This window comes from Sarcophilus harrisii, chromosome 2, assembly GCF_902635505.1.
Source record: "Sarcophilus harrisii chromosome 2, mSarHar1.11, whole genome shotgun sequence".
NCBI classification, from domain to species: Eukaryota; Metazoa; Chordata; class Mammalia; order Dasyuromorphia; family Dasyuridae; genus Sarcophilus; species Sarcophilus harrisii.
The window spans coordinates 44,405,682-44,426,698 of NC_045427.1; the positions used below are offsets into that span (position 1 = coordinate 44,405,682).

The following is a 21,017-nucleotide window of genomic DNA, read 5'->3' on the forward strand; positions in this document are numbered from 1 at the left end:
ACTCACAGAAATCAGGTGATCAGCTTAGCTAAGTTTATTCCCTTCTCACTCAGCTAGACAGTGCAGTGGACAGAGAACCAGCCCCGGAGGCAGGAGGACCTGAGTTCAAACCCAGCCTCAGACACTTAACAATCACTAGCTGTACACCCAGGGAAAGAACTCTGGGAGATGACTAAAAACCATTACATTGAATTCCCAAGCCCTATATTTTTGTCCACCTGCATTTTTGATTTCCTTCACAAGTTAATTGTACAATATTTCAGAGTCTGATTCTATTTGTACAGCAAAATATCAGTTTGGTCATGTATACTTATTGTGTATCTAATTTATATTTTAATATATTTAACATCTAGTGGTCATCCTGCCATCTGGGGGAGGGGGTGGGGGATAAAAGAGGAAAAATTGGAACAAGAGGTTTGACAATTGTCAATGCTGTAAAGTTACCCATACATATAACCTGTAAATAAAAGGCTATTAAATAAAAAAACAAAAAACAAACAAACAAAAAAAACACAATCACTAGCTGTGTGGCTCCAGGCTAGTCCCTTAACTCTAACTGCCTCACCAAAAAGGAAAAAAAAAGGAAAATGTCTCAAGACCTCACAACAAACTGTCTGGTTGACAGGCCCCATCTCTGCCTAGAGGCTGAACACCAGCAGGGGGTATAAAAGAAGTTGACCTCTTCTCTCTCTGGCAAACTCTAAGTGCCAACTCAAATCCCCTCTTCCACAGCAACCTGCCCTAAGTTCTCTGAATTCCAGCACTTTCCTTCTTTTTATAATTTCCAATTTTTCCTGTAAATAGCTTGCTTTATATACATGCATTGGCACTGGCTTCCCCCATTAGACTGTTAGCTCCTTCAGGGCAGGGACTACCTTGGGCCTTTTTTTGTATCCTTATTGCTTAATGTGTAGCATCTGGCCCACCGGTCCTTGCTGCTCAGACCTTTCAGCCATATGGATTCTTTGTGAACCATTTGGGGTTTTCTTGGTAAAGATACTGTAGTGATTTGCCATCTCTATAATAAGCACTTAATAAATGTTTAATGATTCTTATTGATTGGTTCTTCAAATAATAGAAAGCATGAAAAGCAAAAGGCTTTGAAGAAACTTTGTGAAACTCCAAAAGGGAAAAAGTCTGTAAGCAGGAAAATCGGCGAAATACATGTATGTGGAAATTTCAATTATATCACAGGACAAGCAATGTACTGAGTTCATCCTACATAATTTCAAAGATGACTTAAATCCAACCATTCTATAGAGCAATTTGGAACAAAATCCAAAGGGTTATAAAATCATGCTTACTCTTTACCCCAACAATACTACTACTAGGCATGAATCCCAAGAAACCCAAAAAAGAAAAAAAAAAGGGGGGAGGGGGAAGAGGGAGAGAGAAAGGACCTCTATGTACAAAAATATTTATAGCAACTCTTCTCAGGACCAAGAATTGGAAATAGAGGGGATGTCCATCAATTGGGAATGGCTGAATAAAATGGAATATGTAATTATGATAGAGTATTATTGTTCTTTTTTTAAATTTTAACATCAATATCTCCCCTAGACAGCAAGCTATCCAATAAAGGTTAAGCATGTGCAATTCTTCTATATATCTTGTCCCCATTTATCATGCTGCATAAGAAAAATCAGATCAAAAAAGAAAAAAATGAGAAAGGAAAAAAAAAGCAAACAAAAAAGGTAAAATATGATGTGATTCATGAAATATTATTGTTCTATGAGAAGTGAGGGGGACGCTTTCAGAGAATCCTCGAAAGTCCTCCATGAGCTCATGCAAAGAGAATGGTACAATGTGCAAAGTAATAGCAACATTGTGGGATGATCACCTGTAAATAACATTGCTATTCTCAGCAATATGGTGTTCCAAGACTACTCTGAAGGATTTAAGATGAAAAATGCTATCCATATGCAGAGCAAAAAAATCGATTATGTCTGAATACAGGTTGAAGCATACTTTTTTTTTTTCTTGATAGTTTTGTGGAGGGTTTTTTATGGGGGAAGAAGGAAAATCTGTGTTTTCTTTTACAACATGACTTATGTAAATTTTTTGCATAATTTCACATGTGCCTTCCCAATGGGGAAAAGGATGGAAAAGGAGGGAGAGAATCTGGAACTCAAAGCTTCAAAAACAAATGTTAGAAATTGTTTTACAAAAAGCTTTTTTAAGAAATTGTTTTATATTTAACTAGGGAAAATAAAATATTAAATTAATATGAGCGATCTAATCCAATCACCTCATTCTAAGAATGAAAAAACAGGCCCAGATAAACAAACTTGCTCAAGCTACTTTTCTGTTCAAATCCATTTTCTAAACCACCACTTCAAAGAGATGGGAAGTGAGGAGTCAGTCCTCCAAGAAACCTCACAGATTCTTGATCTCCTTTGAGGAGCAGGAGCTTCTATGTTGCAAGATCTGGAGAGAAGCCCACTACGGATGAACTAGCCAGGTCGGTGAGGAGTGAGAAGGTATAGGTGGCTTATATCAATCTTGGATGTACCCCTCCCCAGGCTCACCCTCCAGAACTACACTCAACGGCAAGACTGTTTACAAAACCAATTCTGCAGGTATTATCACCTGTCATATGTCCCAACAGAGAACAACATCCTGCTAAGTATCCTTGCCCTCATGAAGATGACAATCAGCAGAGAAGATAGGATATACTCTTCAAGGAACAATATCATACAACAGTCGTGTAAGAGCATCCAGTGGGAAGAAATCTCACTCTGGCCAACGCTGAGGTCAGTAAGAGATAGAGCTGAGGCCCCGAGAGGCCGGAGGGCCTGCCCAGAGTCCCACAAGAGCTAAGCCCGGGTTCTGGCCCCCTGATCCCGTCTTCCCCGTGCCACAGACTTTATGTACAAACTGCACCCGCAGGGCGCACTCACCTCTGCCACAGCTATGGACAGCACGTCAGAATTGGAGAGGGGATGTGTCTGCATCAGGGTGCCAGTCTCCGAGTCCCAGAACTGGACCATGCCAGCTGAGTCTGTGCTCACGACGGTCCCATCTGACAGGAAGGCCACCCCCCACACGACACACCTGCGCCGATGCGGGCCGGGGTGCCTCCGATCCATTAGCATCTTTTGGGTGGTGCTACCTGAGAAACAAGTACCCCAAGAGTCAGAGAATAGACCCTCTAGCCTATGGCCCTTCTCCAGCCCTGCCACCCCAACAGTGAAAAGCCTGAGCACGGCCAGGGACTGTGAGACAAGCATGAATCATCATCACCATTTCAGAGGTGACAAAGGAGAGCCTCAATGAGCTTGGAGGGCTAGCTCCCCCTCTCCAGTCTCCCAGATTAAAGGGAGGCTCACCCATTACTGCCCATGAGAGAGGATGCTCGTGAATTAGTTCTTTTGGACCAATCTGGGAAGGGAAAGTGCCTCAGTACAAACATGAGAGAAATGGTTATAAATCATAAGATTTCTTCTTTTTGGCAAGGCAATTGGGGTTAAGTGACTTGCCCAGGGTCACACAGCTACTAAGTGTTAAGTATCAGAGGAAGGATTTGAACTCAGGTCCTCCTGGCTCCAGGATTGGTGCTCTATCCACTGCACCCCCTAGCTGCCCCAATTTCTAAGAAATTATAAAGGAAGAGAGCTCATGAAACAGCTACTAAAAAGGTCAAAGGGAGGCTGAGCTAAAAAGGCATTCAAAATGCTTTATTCCAACGCCTCAAATTGCTAAACATAAATCCTAAAAGGTTTTGGCTTATTTTTCAGCTTAAATCACAAAATTTCTTTAAAGCAAAAAATAAAGTCAGGTAAAATAAGCCAGGACATTTATCATGTTTCATGACACACTCCCAGACCCAGCTTCTACCACGAGCTGAGAGAAACGCCTCGCCGATAATGCTCTGAAATCACAACTGGTCACAGCATTCACCAGTTTGGAAACCTGTTCATGAAGCTCCCAAACCTTGCTCCAAACACAAGAGATGTGCAGCCTGAACTGAGAACAGTACCTGATTTAACATCAAGCACAGCAACATAGTCTATGGAGCCAACTGCAATGTGGGTTCCAGATGGATGCCAGCTTAATGAGAGTATTCGCCCTGGTAGTGAAAGAACAAAAAAGAGTTTGGTTTACAAAGAAACGGGCATGAGTCCCACAGTTCTGACAACTAGCTGCAGCGTGAATCTTCTATCACCTTACCCCTCCTTCTCTGTATTCTAGCACATTATTTAACTCTAGTATCTCTGCCTTGAGGTCCTACAGGCGTGCATAACATCCTCAGCCCTGAGCTGAGGATCTAATAGTACTAATTGAGGAATACTGGAGAGAATGTAACAAATTCCAGTCCTTACTCGTTAGGAGATGCAACATTAAAGCAACAAGTCACATACGCTACTGCTTTTAATAAATCTTATGAATACTCTTGGGATTTCCGTTTTGGATTTGGTTTTCTAGCCTGGGGGACCTGCCATGGATAACCTTGGACATCTGCGGACAAAGGGATAGCACCTCTCAGAGGCCAGATAAAACATCTCTTGCAACAAGCACAAAAGTAACAATTCCTGGAAAGGTCATTCATCGTTCAGACCCCTAAATGCCCTTTACCTTTCTGTCGTTCTAAAGTCCGCTCAAGCTGGATTTTGTCTGGGGCAACATGGAATAGCTTCACAGACCCATCCTCACAACCTATCTGTCAGGAGAAGAAGAGAAATAGAAAAGATGAACATATATGAAAATAAAAATGCTAAAGTTTTTTTTTTTTTTTTTTAATTAAAGAAAATATTTTGAAAGAGAGAAAATTCTGGAGTCAGGAAAACCATATCCTAGTAAGCAAAACAAGCTCAACAGTACTCTAAAGAGAAAGGTTACAGTGATGTCCATCAGGGTATTTGCTCAGAGTGAAGCACAACAGATACACTATTGGTTGAGCCAGAAAGACCACTGGTCTTGGGAGTCAGGAAAGAGGAGCCGAGTTTGAATTCTGACCCTAATGATCACTACCTCCTTAAATTCCTTAACCCCATTGACTCAGTTTCCCAATTTCCTTTTCCTTGGGAAAAGAAAATGAAACTGACAACATTGTGACAGAATGCTCCAAACCAGGAATCAAGGGGAGAGGTTTCTGGAAACCCCTGCAGCTTCCTCTCCTTTCTACTGAAGGTGACGAAGGGAGAGTTGTGACTGTGCCTAAGCATTTTGGAAAACAATCCGGCAGAACGCCAAAAGTCGATACATAGTCCCTGCACTCCGTAATATCTTCACAGAGTGGCATTATTTTATGGGGGCAGGATACAGGAAAAATACAATTGTAGTACATGAATGGGCTGGGCTTTTTTTTACTGACCATATTGGAAGATGACAAATACCAAGAATTCAGGGAAATTTGGTAGAGCACATATGAACTGAACCAGAGAGATGTAATTGGGACCAGGAGAACAAGTAGGTTACCAGCCAACAGAATGTCCATCAATGTTATAATTAATCAAAGTTTTAGGTGAAATTGAAATCTAACTCATTCTTCTTATAAAGAGGTGAGGCAGTGGCCTACAGTTAATAAATAAAACAAATACTAACAAATAAGGCCAACGTGTTCATTTATTTTGCTTAGTTATATTTGTTTTATGGGAGGATGTTAGGGGGAAAGTCACTGGGAAATAAAACTAACATAAAAAGAGCATTAATAGAAATTTTAATTTTTTTTAAGAAGACAATTAAGGAAAAATAAATGAATGCAAATAGGATAAAAACAAAGTGTGAATAATCTCAATATGAGCTCCAATTCCATCACTGGGAATATTCCAGAAGCAGGATATGATAGAAATCTCTACCAAAGAACCATATTCTGAAAGAAAAATTTTAATTCTCTATTGTCATGCAGAAAGAAACCTCAGTGAGCCTGAAAAAAAAAAAAAAAAAACAACAACTCATAATATGTATTTATAGTAAATAATCCCCTTTCTCCCCCTCATATACTAACCGCAAGATATGAGCCACTTGGGTCAGCAGCCATGCTCCAAATGGGACCACCAAAGCCATCGACAGAATATTTGACACTCAGCTTTTCCAAGTCATACTCAATAATGTCACCATTGAGTCCAGCACTGAAGAGCCGCTGTCCTTTAGCCCAGCACATAGCTTCTGTGGATCGACCCTCATGGCCTGGGAAAAACTACAAAAACATAGTAATACTTCAGTTGTTAAAAAAATCACGATCATTTATTAGCATCTACTGAGTAGTCAGACAATGCATAGAATTTCTATCACAACCCAAAGCAGATGAAACAATCTGATTTGTTTCTGAAAATATTTAGATGTTTTGGTTCTGTTCTTATCAGTGTATGTTTAGTTTTGAGAAGCTTTGCCAATCCCTGCTTGAGATATCCTGGTTCTGTGATTCTCAGGAGGTCCTACAACTTTATTTTCCAGAACACATATGTGGACAATTCTTCAACATTAGCCCTTGCAAAACCTTCTTGTTTCAATTTTTCCCCTCGTTCCCCCCACCCCCTCCCCTAGATGGCAGGTAGACCAATACATGTTAAATATGTTAAAGTATATGTTAAATACAACATATATATATATACATATCCATAGTTATTTTGCTGCACAAGAAAAATTGGACTTAAAAACAGAGGGAGTGGAAATACCATGTTGTGGTTCACACTCATTTCCCATAGTTCTTTCACTGGGTGTAGCTGGTTCTCTTCATTATTGAACAAATGGAACTGATTTGGTTCATCTCATTGGTGAAGAGGGCCACATCCATCAGAATTGATCCTCATATAGTATTGTTGTTGAAGTATATAATGGTCGCCTGGTCTTGTTCATTTCATTCAGCATCAGTTCATGTAAGTCTCTCTAGGCCTTTCTGAAATCATCCTGCTGGTCATGTCTTACAGAACAACAATATCCCATAACATTCATATACGACAATTTATTCAGCCATTCTCCAATTGATGGGCATCCATTCAATTTTGTGGAAATATATTTAGAAGAATTGCACATGTTTAACCCATTCAATTATTTGCTGTCTGGGGGTAGAAAAATTTGGAACACAGGGTTTTGCAAGGGTGAATGTTGAAAACTGTTTTTTGCATGGAAAGAAGGAAAAGAAGCAAAGAAAAAAGAGAAGATAAAGGAAGGAAAGAAGGGGGCAAGGAAATAGAGAAGATAGGAGGAAGATAAATAGAAAGGAAAAAAAAAAAGCATTTTTATAATCCTTACTGTGTTCCAGGCACACAAAACTGGGAGTAGAGGAGATAGGAAGGAGGGACGGAAGGAAGAAAGACATAGACAATAGAACTATTTTGGTACTATGTTAAATTTAATATAAATTTAAAAACAAACTAATGAAGCTCATACTTCCATAAAAAAAAAAAAAAAAACTGTTTTTGCCTGTATTTTGAAAAATAAAAAGCTGTTGTTATTTTTTTAAAAAATCTATACTATAATAATGAGAATAGCAACAACAAAATCACACACACACACACACACACACAAATAAAAGTTTGAACGTTCCTATGGGGACTAAGGAATACTTTTATGGGAGCTGCTGGCCTAAACAAGGAAGAAATTTAAAGGTGCTTAAACAATCAATAAATCAGCAAGAATCTATTTCTTTAATATGTATCAGGCTCTGTGCCCAGTACTGGGTAATACAAAAAACCAAAAGTACTCCCTGCCCACAAGGAACTTAAAATTCTTTTTTTAAAATTTTTTCTTTTTCTTTTATTATTATTATTATTATTTTTTAATTATAATAAATTTTTATTGACATAACCCATGCCAGGGTAATTTTTTTTTAACAACATTATCCCTTGCACTCATTTCTGTTCCGATTTTTCCTTCCCACCCTCCACCCCCTCCCCTAGATGGCAAGCAGTCCTATATATGTTGAATATGTCGTAGTATATCCTAGATACAATATATGTGTGCAGATCCAAACAGTTTTCTTGTTGCACAGGGAGAATTGGATTCAGAAGGTATAAATAACCCGGGAAGAAAAACAAAAATGCAAACAGTTTACATTCATTTCCCAGTGTTTTTTTCTTTGGGTGTAGCTGCTTCTGTCCATCATTGATCAACTGAAACTGAATTAGGTCTCTTTGTCGAAGAAATCCACTTCCATCAGAATACATCTTCATACAGTATCGTTGTTGATGTATATAATGATCTCTTGGTTCTGCTCATTTCACTGAGCATCAGTTCATGTAAGTCTCTCCAAGCCTCTCTGTATTCATCCTGCTGGTCATTTCTTACAGAACTTAAAATTCTTTAAAAAAAAATTTATTTTTTATTATTTTTTTTTGTTATAGCTTTTTATTTACAAGATATATGCATGGGTAACTCTTCAGCATTGACAATTGCAAGACCTTTTGTTCCAACTTTCCGCCTCTTTGCTCCCACTCCCTCCCCAAGATGGCAGGTTGACCAATGCATATGAAATATGTTGAAGTATAAGTTAAATACAATACATGGATACATGCCCAAACAGTTATTTTGCTGTGCAAAAAGAATCAGACTCTGAAATAGTGTTCAATTAGCCTGTGAAGGAAATCAAAAATGCAGGAGGGCAAAAATAGAGGGTTTGGGAATTCTATGTAGTGGTTCACAGTTATCTCCCAGAGTTCTTTCGTTGAGTGTGACTGGTTCTCTTCATTATTGAACAAATGGAACCGATTTGGTTCGTCTCACTGTTGAAGAGAGCCATGTCCATCAGAACTGGTCATCATATAGTATTGTTGTTGAAGTATATAATGATCTCCTGGTCCTGCTCATTTCACTCAGCATCAGTTCATGTCAGTCTCTCCAGGCCTTTCTGAAATCATCCTGCTGGTCATTTCTTTTCTTTTTTTCTTTTTAAAATTTAATAGCCTTTTATTTACAGGATATATGCATGGGTAACTTTACAGCATTAACAATTGCCAAACCTCTTGTTCCAATTTTTCACCTCTTACCCCCCCACCCCCTCCCCTAGATGGCAGGATGACCAGTAGATGTTAAATATATTAAAATATAAATTAGATACACAATAAGTATACATGACCAAAACGTTATTTTGCTGTACAAAAAGAATCAGACTCTGAAATATTGTACAATTCTGCTGGTCATTTCTTACCAAACAATAATATTCCATAATATTCATATACCACAATTTATTCAGCCATTCTCCAACGATGAGCATCCATCCACTCAGTTTCCAATTTCTGGCCACTACAAAGAGGGCTGCCACGAACATTCTTGCACATGCAGGTCCCTTTCCCTTCTTTATGATCTCTTTGGGATATAAGCCCAGTAGTAACACTTCTGGATCAAAGGGTATGCACAGTTTGATAACTTTTTGAGCATAGTTCCAAATTGCTCTCCAGAATGTCTGGATTCGATCACAATTCTACCAACAATGTATCAGTGTCCCAGTTTTCCCACATCCCCTCCAACATTCCGCATTGGAACTTAAAATTCTAACAGAGTAACTATATATAAATGGGTAAATGCTGAATAGTTGAAAGGTGGCCATAGTGCGTAGAAGTGGCAAAGTCAGGGAGCAGCAAAGGCCTAGATAGACAGACTAACAAAGATCTGCCAGATGGGGTGGCCTTTTCCCAATCTTATTATAATTTTAAAAATATTTCACTTCCCCCCAATTAAACGGGAAAACAATCTTTAACATTTGTTCTTCCAAATTTTTGAGTTCCATGTCCCTTCCCCACCAACTAGTGAAAAAAGACAAGCCATTTGATATAAGTTATAAATGAACAAAATGTGTTTCCCAATTAATCATGTTGTGAGAGAAAACACCAAGAAACCCCAAGAAAAATAAAGAACATTGTATCAGTCTTAAAGGAAATCAGGAATTCTGAGAGTATATAGTTGGGAAAGAGCCTTGTTGGGAAAGAACCTTTTAGGCAGAGGGAACAGCCAGCAACAGAGGCACACAGTTCCTTTAAGGAACCACTGAGGAGGTTGGTGTGGCTGACCAAGAGGCCTCAGAGGGGAGCAGATGGCAAGAAACATGACCAGGCAGGAAGGGGACAGGCCGAAAGTCCTCGATCCTGGAGGTCAAAGGGTGGCACAGCCAGTGTGGAGAGGGCAGGTAGGAAAACCAAGGAGAAAGCTGCTCAACAATGGAAGTGGGGGGCGATAAAGGCCCCACAAAGGCGGTGGCCACATGCAAGAGATGTCGTGATCAAAGATATGACCACTAGTTGGACATGAAAAGCAAGTGGGAAAGAAGAGCTGAGATTTTGGCCCTGAGTGAGCAGAAAGTGACTCTATACAGTCATGAGATAATTCAAAAGAGAGGAAAATTTGGGAGGGAACATGACCAGTTTTATGTTGGACATGATTACTTGGAGATGCCCACTGGCACATCTAGTTCAAAAATGTCCAAAAAGGAGTTGGCAATGTAGGATTGGAAATCAAGAGAGGAACCAAGACCTGTGACTCATCTGCACACCAGAAATAATAACTAGCATTTAAATAACACTTTAAGGTTTGCAAAACACTGTACCCAAGTTACCTCATTCCTCACAATAAACTGAAGAGTGGACACTTTTATTGTTCCAATTCACCAGAAAATTATGATTTTCATCAAGATGATGAATGTAATGAATACACTTAATAATTTAAGTTTCTTAGTGCTGCCTCTTCTGGCCTGAGAGTCAGACTTACAATGAAGTTTAGTGACCAAGACAGTAAAATGCAGTTAACAGGTGAAATTTTAACTTAGCTCTTCCAAGTCCAACACTGTTTACTGACCCCACTGAGAGCTCAAGAGGTCACTAAGTGAGAGATTAAAGAAAAGAGAACCAAAACAGAGCCTAGATTGGGTGGGCATAACATGGGTGAGGAGTGAGCAAATTAAAATTAGGAGGTATGTCAAGAAAGAGGTGGTGCCAAATGATGCAGAAAAGATCAAGAAAGATGAAGATCAGGAGTAGGTCTGGCATTCAATCACTGAGCACTGGTAGCGATGGGAAAGTAATTTCAGTGGAATGATAAAGTCACTAACTATATTGCAGAGATTTTTAGATGAGTGTGGATGAGAAGAATTAGAAACACTGACTAGATACATTTCCCCCCTTTTCCTCCCCCTCAAGAGAGTTAAGCTGAAAGAAAAAAGAAAAATATAGGCTGAGAGTTGAAGGTTCTGACAGAATCAAATGAAGGCTTTTTAAGGATAAGGGAGAGGTGGCAGCTAGATGGGGCAGTGGATAGAGCACCAGCCCTGAAGACAGGAGGACCTGAGTTCAAATGTGACCTTAGATACTTAACACTTTCTGCTTGTGGGACCCTGGACAAGTCACTTTTTTGCTTAGCAAAAAAGAGAGAAAGAGAGAGAGAGAGTGAAAATAACAGAGAGAGTGTGCATGATGCTAGGGACAACTTGCAGGAAAAGATCAATGATCCATGGATTATCCTTGGCGAGCAAAAGGACCGCCTCATCCTTAGATGGTGGAATAAATGAAGGAGAAGACGATGGGAGACAAAACCAGAGGATGTGAGATGAACAAGAGGGAAGAAGTGGTTCTGTGTAAATGGCCACTATTTTGCTCAGTGAGGTATGAGGGGAAGTCTTCAGTACAGAGTAAGGGGTGGTGTGGAGGTGGTGGAACAGCACAGGAAACTTGAGAGAAGTTACTAGTGAGTAAGACAGAATCATTTAGGGAGGAGCACAGAGCTCCTCCCACCCCCATCTCCCCTGAATATTAACTAGCAAATATAGAATGTGCTCAGAAAGTTACTAAATTGTGCCTGCCTTTTGACTCAAAAATATTTAGAGATCTCATGGTAGTAAAAAATGGGAAACTAAGTAGGTGTCCTATTAGGGAAACACATAGGAATATAAACATAATAGAATATTACTATGTCATAAGAAATGATGAAATGGACAGCTTCAGAAAAAAGTGAAAAATACTTTATGAACTGATATAGGGCAGAATAAGCAAAACTTGAAGAAAAAATGTATACAATGGTAACATGCAAAAAACAACTCAGTGCTATAAGAAATGATGAGCAAATAGACTTTAGAAAAACATGGAAAAAACGTCAAGAACAACGAAGAGTGAAATGAGCAGAACTAAAAGAAAGCTGTACACAAGTAAGAATAATATTGTTCAAAGAATAATTGTGAATGACTAAGTCATTCTGAGTATTATAAATACTCAAGTCAACTCCAAAGGACTTAAGAAGGAAGATGTTATCCTATCATCTCTGTGTCAAACAGTAGTCTTCTCTAGTGCAGGGTGGAGAGAGGAGAGAAGACAATTGGAAACTTAAAATATAACAAAAAATTAAATTTAAAAGAAAAAACAATTGAAAAAAGCAAAAAAAAAAAAAAAAAAAAAAAAAAAATGTCTGAAAGACTTCTTAGAACTTCGATGAACTCGATAATAAGCCAAGAATCCAAAAGAAAGCAACAAGCTACTCACCTTCCAACAGAAAGGTGAATAACTTAAAATGCAGAAAGAGACATATTTTCTGACATGGCTAAAGTGGAAGGTTGTTGTGCCAGATGATGCTATGAATTGAAGGCTTTAGAGGGTTTTGACAGGAAGTTTTTATTTTTTGCTGGAGGGTGGTAGAGAAGTCTAGAGGGACACAGATTAATTTTTTAAAAATATTAAACTGACCCAAAGACTCCAGTTTTTGAGATAAGAATTCACTATTTGACAAAAACTGCAGGGAAAATTGGAAACTAGCATGGCAGAAACTAGGCACTGCACATTTAACACTGTATATCAAGATAAGGTCAAATAGTTCATGCTCTAGACATAAAAAATGATATTATAAATAAATTAGAAGAATACAGAATAGTTTACCTCTCAGACCTGTGAGGAGGAATTCCTTGGTAGTGACCAAAGAAGAACCAGAGATCATTATTGATCACAAAACAGATAATTTTGATTATATTAAGTTAAAAAGTTTTTGTACAACAAACAAAACTAATGCAGACAAGATTAGAAGGGAAGTGATAAACTGGGAAAACATTTTTACATTCAAAGGTTCTGATAAAGGCCTTATTTCCAAAATAAGCAGAGAATTGATACAAACTTGTAAGAAATCAAGTCATTCTCCAATTGATAAATGGGCAAAGGATATGAACAGACAATTTTCAGATGAAGAAATTGAAACTATTTCTAGTCATATGAAAAGGTGCTTCAAATCATTATTAGAGAAATGCAAATTAAGACAACTCTGAGATACCACTACACACCTCTCGGATCGACTAAGATGACAGGAAAAGATAATGACAAATGTTGGAGGGGACGTGGGAAAACTGGGACATTGATGCATTGTTGGTAATACTGTGAATACATCCAGCCATTCTGGAGAACAATCTGGAATTATGCCCAAAAAGTTACCAAACTGAGTATACCCTTTGATCCAACGGTGCTACTACTGGGCTTATATCCCAAAGAGATCTTAAAGGAGGGAAAGTGTAGAGGACGGAACTGTGGAGAAGTATACTTGAAACAAAGTGTTAATTCAGTGGAATTGATGAAATAATGGTTCTCCAAGTTCACACATAATCAATATGCTATAATGATGTAATTACAATAAGGTATATAAGGGCTAAAAGGGACTGCAAGAGAGACATTTTATCTTTGACCAGCCTCTGGTGGCTCTTCTGCCTTCTGCACTTCTCCACTGAGACCAAGGACATTCTGGAGATCCTCTAGAAAGCTAGCCTGGACATTACAGGAAAGGGACCCACATATGCTATTTGTGGCAGCCCTTTTTATAGTGGCTAGAAACTAGAAACTGAGTAGATGCCCATCAATGGGAGAATGGCTGAATAAATTGTGGTACATGAATATTATGGAATATTATTGTTCTGTAAGAAATGATCAGGAGGATGATTTCAGGAAGGCCTAGAGAGACTTTTTTTTTTTTTTAAATTTAATATTCTTTTATTTACAGGTTATATGTATGGGTAACTTTACAGCATTAACAATTGCCAAACCTCTTGTTCTAATTTTTCACCTCTTACCCCCCCCCACCCCCTCCCTCAGATGACAGGATGACCAGTAGATGTTAAATATATTAAAATATAAATTAGATACACAATAAGTATAGGTCTAGAGAGACTTACATGAACTGATGGTAAATGAAGTGAGCAGAACCAGGAGATCATTGTACACAGCAACAACAAAACTATATGATGATACAATATATGTATATATATGTATATATATTGAATTTAACATATATTTTTGCATATTTAACATGTATTCATCTAGGGAAGAGGGTGGGAGGAAAGAGAGGAAAATTTGGAACAGGCTTTGCAAGGGTCAATGTTGAAAAATTACTCATGTATATGTTTTGTAAAAGTTATAATAAAAAAAAAATTTAACTGAAACAACCAAAGTGAAAATTTAAAATATATTAGCTGACATAAAAAAGGAGAGGTAAGAGAAGAAAGATCCCTGAGATGCTAATTCAATTAAAAGTTCACCACTTTTTAAACCTTTACCAAATATTGGGCTGCCGGTTTTTAAACTAAACTATTCTACTTCCTTAATCTTCATATAGCATCAACGATCTTTGACTTTTTCTGTCACAACCTTGGGGCAGTTTGGGACAGATCCCTTCTCAGAATCATGCTGTTAAATGTATAAACTAAAATACATAGGATTACAAAGGAATTCCATTCCACTGAAATAAAGTTATCAAAATATATTTTTTAGGAGTTCACGGACCCTCAAACTTCTGCCTTTTAAGTTCTCAGTACTGAAAAGGGCTTTAGAATCAGGTTCAATCCCCTTATTTCAGTGAAAAGAAAGTTGAAACTTAGAAGGGCTAAGTCAGACAGCCTGACATCAAACAGTGACAAAATCAGGAACAAAGCTCAAACCTGTGGGCAACAAGCTCATCACTCTTTTCCATTCTATAATTGCCTCTCAGCATGGCCAAAATGGGGGCAGGAGGGGGAATCCCTTCCCATAGCAGGACCGCAAACAATCCATGACATGGAATCTTATCAATGACCTTTGAGATACATGCTGTAAACCAGGGGTCCTCAAACTTTTTAAATAGGGGGCCAGTTCACTGTCCCTCAGACTGTTGGAGGGCTGGACTACAGTAAAAACAAAAACTTTGTTTTGTGGGCCTTTAAATAAAGAAACTTCATAGCCCTGGGTGAGGGGGATAAATGTCCTCAGCTGTTGCATCTGGCCTGCGGCAGTAGTTTGAGGACCCCTGGTGTAAACAATCTAGAGAATGAATTAGAGATCTTCCTGTTAATATGTGACAAACTTCAGAATACCACCCAGGCTGCCTGTTATTATCTACCTGACATAAAGGCAACTGTGTCAAGTCCCTAAGCATTTATTAAAGGCCTGACCATGTGCTGGGCAATGGGCCACCTCTCAAGGTCCTCTCTCTGACCACAGTGCCCTGTGTTTCCCATCTTTGATCCTCTCTCTCTTCACCCTCATCTCATCCCTCAGCGTGTTCATCCTTTCCCCCATGTTGCCAATTCCTTACCTCTGTTCCTGCCATAACTTTCATCTTTAATTTCATTGTTATATACACATATCATCTTCTTCCCTTGAGTCCCTTCAAGCGCACTCACACCGGATCAGGTTCACCATTCATATGCTCTGATCTAATCCTGAGCCATAAACAAAGGGGGAAATCCCACTATTGCACCTAATTCCAACAGATGCTGCCTCTCTGCTGCATTCCTCTTTAACAGAGCCCCCATTCCACTATCCCCAGGAGCTGTTCCACATGCTCTGTTGTTCTCCCTCATTCTGGACCCCCCTGGCCATCGATTGTGAGCTCCTTCATCCCTCTGTGGCACATTTTAAACCTCTTTTGCCTTTTTACACCTTCCCTGGCTCTCATCTGGATTCTAACCCATGTGGGTCCACCAACCTTCCTTCTCTGCCCCTCCCTGTATCACATTACTCACACAGCCCCTGTCCTCATTTAGGCCATTATGAGCGCTCCCCTCAACTGCTGAAATAGCTTCCTAATTGGGCCTCCTTTTTCCAGTCTCTTTCTTCTCCAAGATCTCCTAACAAAGGAACCTTCCTGGTACAGATCTGACATCAGCTGAGGCACAACTTGCCCTGCCTCTTCAAGTTGAGATTCTTCCTCCCTGAATTTTCCTGGTACTCAATCAGGGGAGTTGTCTCCTCAGCCCCTGAAGAATTTAAAGATTCAGTTCTAAAGATGGGGGCTATTTCATTTTGGTCTTTGTGCCCCCCAAAGTCAAGAACAACACTGTGCACATACCAGGTGCTTAGGGAATTCTGAATTCAGATGGCTCAAAGGTCAAACATTACCTCTTTCCACTCACTATTCATCACTGGTAATAAGCCATAGCTACTTATTTCCCTTAAGTGCCCCACTCTTCTCTGCCCGGGCAGTCCCTGGCTGCTGTTATCCTCCTGAGTTCATGGTGCTCTATGATTCAAAGAAAACAGTCCTGTCCTGTTGCTTGAGTTTTGGCAACAAGGAACACAAGTGGTCAGGCTGTCCTATTACTCAATTTTGGTCCTAGATCACTGCTCCTCAGCAATAAATAAGGAGCCATTTCAATCCAAACAGAGCAGTATGTGTTCCTGTACCCGCAAAGGTTTCTCCAAATGGGCGACCAGTCCAATCTTTTTCACATAATGAAGGATTTTTGTTGAAACAGAGACTGATTGGCAGGAGTCCCCAAATAGTAACAAAATTGAAAGAGAATTGGCACTTTTCTCCCTGATGTCCTCATAGGGATTTGGCCCAGATAAAATTCTGTAAACTGTGCCCTGGTAAGGTTACAGCCAGTGAAAAACTTATGGCTCTGAGGCAATAGCCTAAGGAGCCTCTTGGTTGAGCTAAACAGCCCCAAATGAGTTGCTGTGAAAGGTTTGGGGTACTTTAGCTCAATGAGACCATAAAGCACAGCATGTGCTTATTACAGGGAAAGGCCATTTCTTAAGGGAACAGAGGCTCCTTCTTAACAGCAGGCACAGCAGGGGATGGGGCAGCCCTGGCTTTGCCCCCTCCCTCCCTCTTAGGATCAAAGTTTCCTCATCCACAAAAGGAGGCGGTCAACCCAGATGATTCGAGAAGCTATAGCACACCAACCTTCTCCTGAAAGCTGTTGGCAGCCAGGTTGTAGATCTCGACTGTGCCATCCGAGCGGGAGACAGCCAGCCTGTTGGACTGGTGATTGTAAGCCATACATCGGATCCCCACGGGGACATAGTTGAAGAAACGCACTCGATGAACCTTAAATTCACCCATTCCTAGAGACAGAAATGTAACTTATTAAGCTTCTATATCCTGATCAACCGTTCCCTTGGGAGGACTCAAAGGCAGCTTTTACTCTGTTTACTGTGCCTCCCCACCCCAGGAGTGAAGAGGAATTATTTTTTATTTACATGGTAATAATGTTAAGCCCTACATACTGCAGAACTCTCCCAGAATAGACTAGACAGTCTTACTTTTCTTTGTAATCCCCCTGCACAGTCCCTGGCACACAGTAGGTACTTATCTGGGTCTGAAGGAGCAACAAACAGAGGATCCATTCAGCAAGCAATTATAGTGCCTACTATGTGCCAAGGCCTGTGCTATGTACCAAGGAGGGAGACAAAAAGTAGCTTACAGTAGATTAGGAGAGGGGGAGGAGACCGCATGTGCAACATGAGCACAGAAAAATAATACATCAAACTTGCAAAATGAATACAAAGTAGCCTCTAGGATGAGGTAAGGATGGGGGGAGGGAGGGAAAGGACATACCAAATACTCCACTCCGCAAAGTAAAAGCCAGGAGGCAGCACTCCCCGGTTGGGCCCAATTTAAAGATAAGGAAACAAAAGGTGAGAAATTAACGCAGTGGCCCAGAGCAGCCTGGCTAGGAAGGTAGAACTGTCCTATTTCCTAGCTTAGGCTAGGCTTCCACCATGAGGGGAAAGGGGGGAAGATGGAGGATGTCAGAGGCCAAAATGTTTATTTAAGAAAAAAAAAAAAAAAAAAAAAGGCAACGTGCTAAGGAGTCTAGAGATCCAGATTCAAATCCTGCCCCCGAAAGCCGGTCCTTGAAGCTGGCAAGAACGGTCACGCTCAGAGGCAGTCTCTTCCGGCCCTCTGCACTTCAAGATCTGAAAACGGGGGCACGGACGGAGCCCTGAAGGGCTCATGGGGCTGTCGGGGAGGAGGGCTCTTCGCAACCCTTAGAACACGCAGGAAGCCTAACTTGTTGCAGCTGTTACTGGCACAGGATTTCACAAAACCGCAAGCGGAGAGAAGGCAGTCCCAAGGAGACCCACAGCAGGGACTGTCTGGTCCAAAGCGCGCTCCGCATTCTGCTTCCACAAGCTTCTGCACAGCTGATGGCGTCAAAGACCGCCTCCCGTGCCGGGGACTCGCTAGGGTCCGCCTCTACAGCCGATTCCTGCTACAGGTCCCGGGGAGGGGGGAGGGGGGCCGCGGGGCGGGAGGGGGAGGGGGCCGCGGGGCGGGAGGGGGAGGGGGCCGCGGGGCGGGAGGGGGAGGGGGCCGCGGGGCGGGAGGGGGAGGGGGGCCGGGGGCCGCGGGGCGCCCAGGCCAGCTCAGAGTTCGAGGCTGGGCATCCCGCTTGCGGGCCCGGTCTGCGAACCTCCGTCTCCCCTCCTGTCGGACGGACGGGCCGCGGGTTGGCCCCGGGAACGCTGCCCCGACTCCTGCGGCCCGGCCGCACGCGTCCCCCGCCGAGAATCCCGAGCAGCGTGAGGACTCGCTGCGCGCAGGGCTGGGCGTGGGGGTCAGGAAGCCGGGTTCAAATTCCGCGATAAACGCTTCCGGGTTGGGTGACTCTGGTCAAGTCAATTTCCCCATCGGTAAAACGCGGGTGACGACAGCCCCCCCTCCCCCCGGGGGGCCGCGAGGTCAGAACTGCTTTTGCCCCTCTGGCTTCCTCGGTCCTGAGGGACAGGGAGCGTGGGCGGAAGCGCGCCCCGGCAGGCACTTGGTGGGTGCCCCCGGCGTGCCCGCCGGGCTCGGGGAAAGAAACGCTCCCCAGAAGCAGACCTGAGGGGCCTCCCGCCGCCCCCCGGCAGTTCTGGGGGTGTCTCGGAGCCCCATAGAGGGATCCCCCAACGATGCAGGGCTGCTCCCCTCTTCCCACCGCCCGCACTCACCTCCGCCAGCCTCCAGCCTCCGGCCTCTGGTCTGGCTTCTCCCACCACTCGCGCTCCCCTCCCCACCCGGCCTCGACCTCGCACCACGTGCGCGCGCTTTGACCCCGGAAGCAGTTGTTGGCCCCACGGAGCCGGAAGTGCGCAGACAGTGTTAGCGGCGGCGGACGGTGGCGGCGGGAGGTTCGGTTGTCGCCCGTTGGCCGCGAGGCGCCGCGTTCGGCGGCCGCCATTGCAGGTCAGGCCCCGGGCGGGGAGTGCGGGAGGGGGAGCGGAAGGGGCCCGGGAGGCGAGGGCCGGGGCTTGGGGAGGCGCGGCGGCGGGCGGGCGGGAGCGAGGGAGCTGGCGGCCCGGGGAGGGAGGGAGGGCGGCGCGGGAAGAATGGCGGGCTCGGGCAGGCGGGAGGGGCCGGGGCTGAGGCGAGGCGGCGGAAGCGAGCGCGGGCGGGGGCGAGCGCGGCGGAGCCGGGGCGGGGGCGGCGGGGCCGATTTCGCAGGCCGCGTCGGGGCCAGGCCGGGCATCCGTGGGCCGAGGCGGGCGCAGGGAGGGGGGCCGAGGCGGAGCAGAGGGGGCCGGGCCCGGCGCGGGTCTCGCAGGGAGACGGTGGGGCGGGCGGGCGGCGAGCGAGCGACACGTGGGTCGGGGGAGGATGAGTGCGTGGGAGGGTGGCGGGGCGTGCGAGGCCGTGTGACCGAGCCACAGAGACGGGGAAGGGACCGGGAACCCGCTTGGACTGGGGATGCAGGAAGTGGAAGGCGAGGGGAGGAGAGTGGACTCAGGAAGTGGAGGGGAAGGGAGGAAGGGGCCAAGAACCCCCCCCCCCCCCAGGGGATTGGGACTGTTGTATGAAACGGGGGAGGGACGAGCTCTAGGGACGGGGCGTGGGGATCCTCGGGTGGAAAGAAAATTCTTCTAGGAGGAGGCAGAGGCTTGGGAGGGAAAGGGGGTGGGGGGTCAAGGACTCGGAGCTAGTCCGAGAAGTGGAAGGTTTGGGCAAGTAGTGGAGTAAAACTGTTGGATTGAATCGGCTTGGGCAGCCCGGGGCCTGCCAAGGCCGTAGTTGATCCTGAGGAGAAGCAGAATCATAAATATTCCCACAGTGTGTTGTGAAAAGTAACACGTGTATGCATAGTGTCCACACACGTTTGTGAAACCACCCCTCCCTGATGAAAAGTTCTGAAACATCCAGCTCCACATGTACATCACAGCCCTTGTGGGGGAGCGGGGACAGGGTCAGCCCCTCCACTTGTAGCTCCTATAAACCTGTCAGTAGACAGGGATGCCTTTTGATGCTCAGGCCGCCTATTTCCAGTCACGGTACCATGAAAACACTGATAATAAAAAGATTTCATCTTCTCATCTGTATTTTTAAACCACATGAATTTTTCATTTTTGGAGGAGAGCACATGGAAAAGTTCCTCATATTGAGAGAAGTCCATTTTGACCTCTTTCTGTGAAGCAATCTGATAGTAATGCAAGTTTCAGTTTGCTCTTTAACTATTTCTCAGTGTAATCCCATCATTTTACTGCTGAGGAAACAGACGCAAGTTCAATAATTGGCCCAAGGTCCCACATATAGAAAGTCAGTGAGGTGAGATTCAAATCTAAACTCTGACTCTAAATCCAGCACTCTTCAAACTACTCATCACTATATTCTGAAACTACTCTAAAAATGTTAACTAAAGAAAATTCTTTGCAAAGTGTCTTTCACATAGTAAGCACTATATAAATGTTAGCTATTATTTTAAGGAAGTTTCTAGAGAAGTACAGGGAAAGTTATTAAGATTAATTTCATTTGCTCCTCCAAAAGTAAGAGTTCAAGGTGGAGCCAGCATAAATTGTTATATACAAAGTTTTTTCAGAACAATAAAATTGGAGCATGTTTTCCATGAAAGATGTATTCTTTGTAGGGAAATCTTTAGAAAGAGTTAA

The 21,017-nt window shown here is 42.9% G+C and overlaps 1 protein-coding gene across 3 annotated transcripts in view; it reads right to left on the bottom strand.

The window, feature by feature from the left end:
* UTP4 (UTP4 small subunit processome component) overlaps window positions 1-19,193 on the bottom strand; it is a 32,817-nt gene extending 13,624 nt beyond the window's left edge. The window contains exons 1-6 of one of the 3 annotated variants that reach the window (XM_031950088.1): window positions 19,089-19,193; window positions 17,056-17,216; window positions 5,948-6,139; window positions 4,576-4,660; window positions 3,980-4,069; window positions 2,901-3,112 (exon numbers count right to left, since the gene is read on the bottom strand). In XM_031950088.1, the coding sequence (XP_031805948.1) occupies window positions 2,901-3,112; window positions 3,980-4,069; window positions 4,576-4,660; window positions 5,948-6,139; window positions 17,056-17,214 (738 nt within the window). In that variant the 5' untranslated portion in view covers window positions 17,215-17,216; window positions 19,089-19,193. Of the gene's footprint in view, window positions 1-2,900; window positions 3,113-3,979; window positions 4,070-4,575; window positions 4,661-5,947; window positions 6,140-15,459; window positions 15,587-17,055; window positions 17,217-17,709; window positions 18,413-19,088 lie in introns of those variants that run through there. The other 2 variants (XM_031950089.1, XM_031950090.1) reach the window with 2 other exon arrangements.
* Between the last annotated feature and the right edge of the window lie 1,824 nt (window positions 19,194-21,017).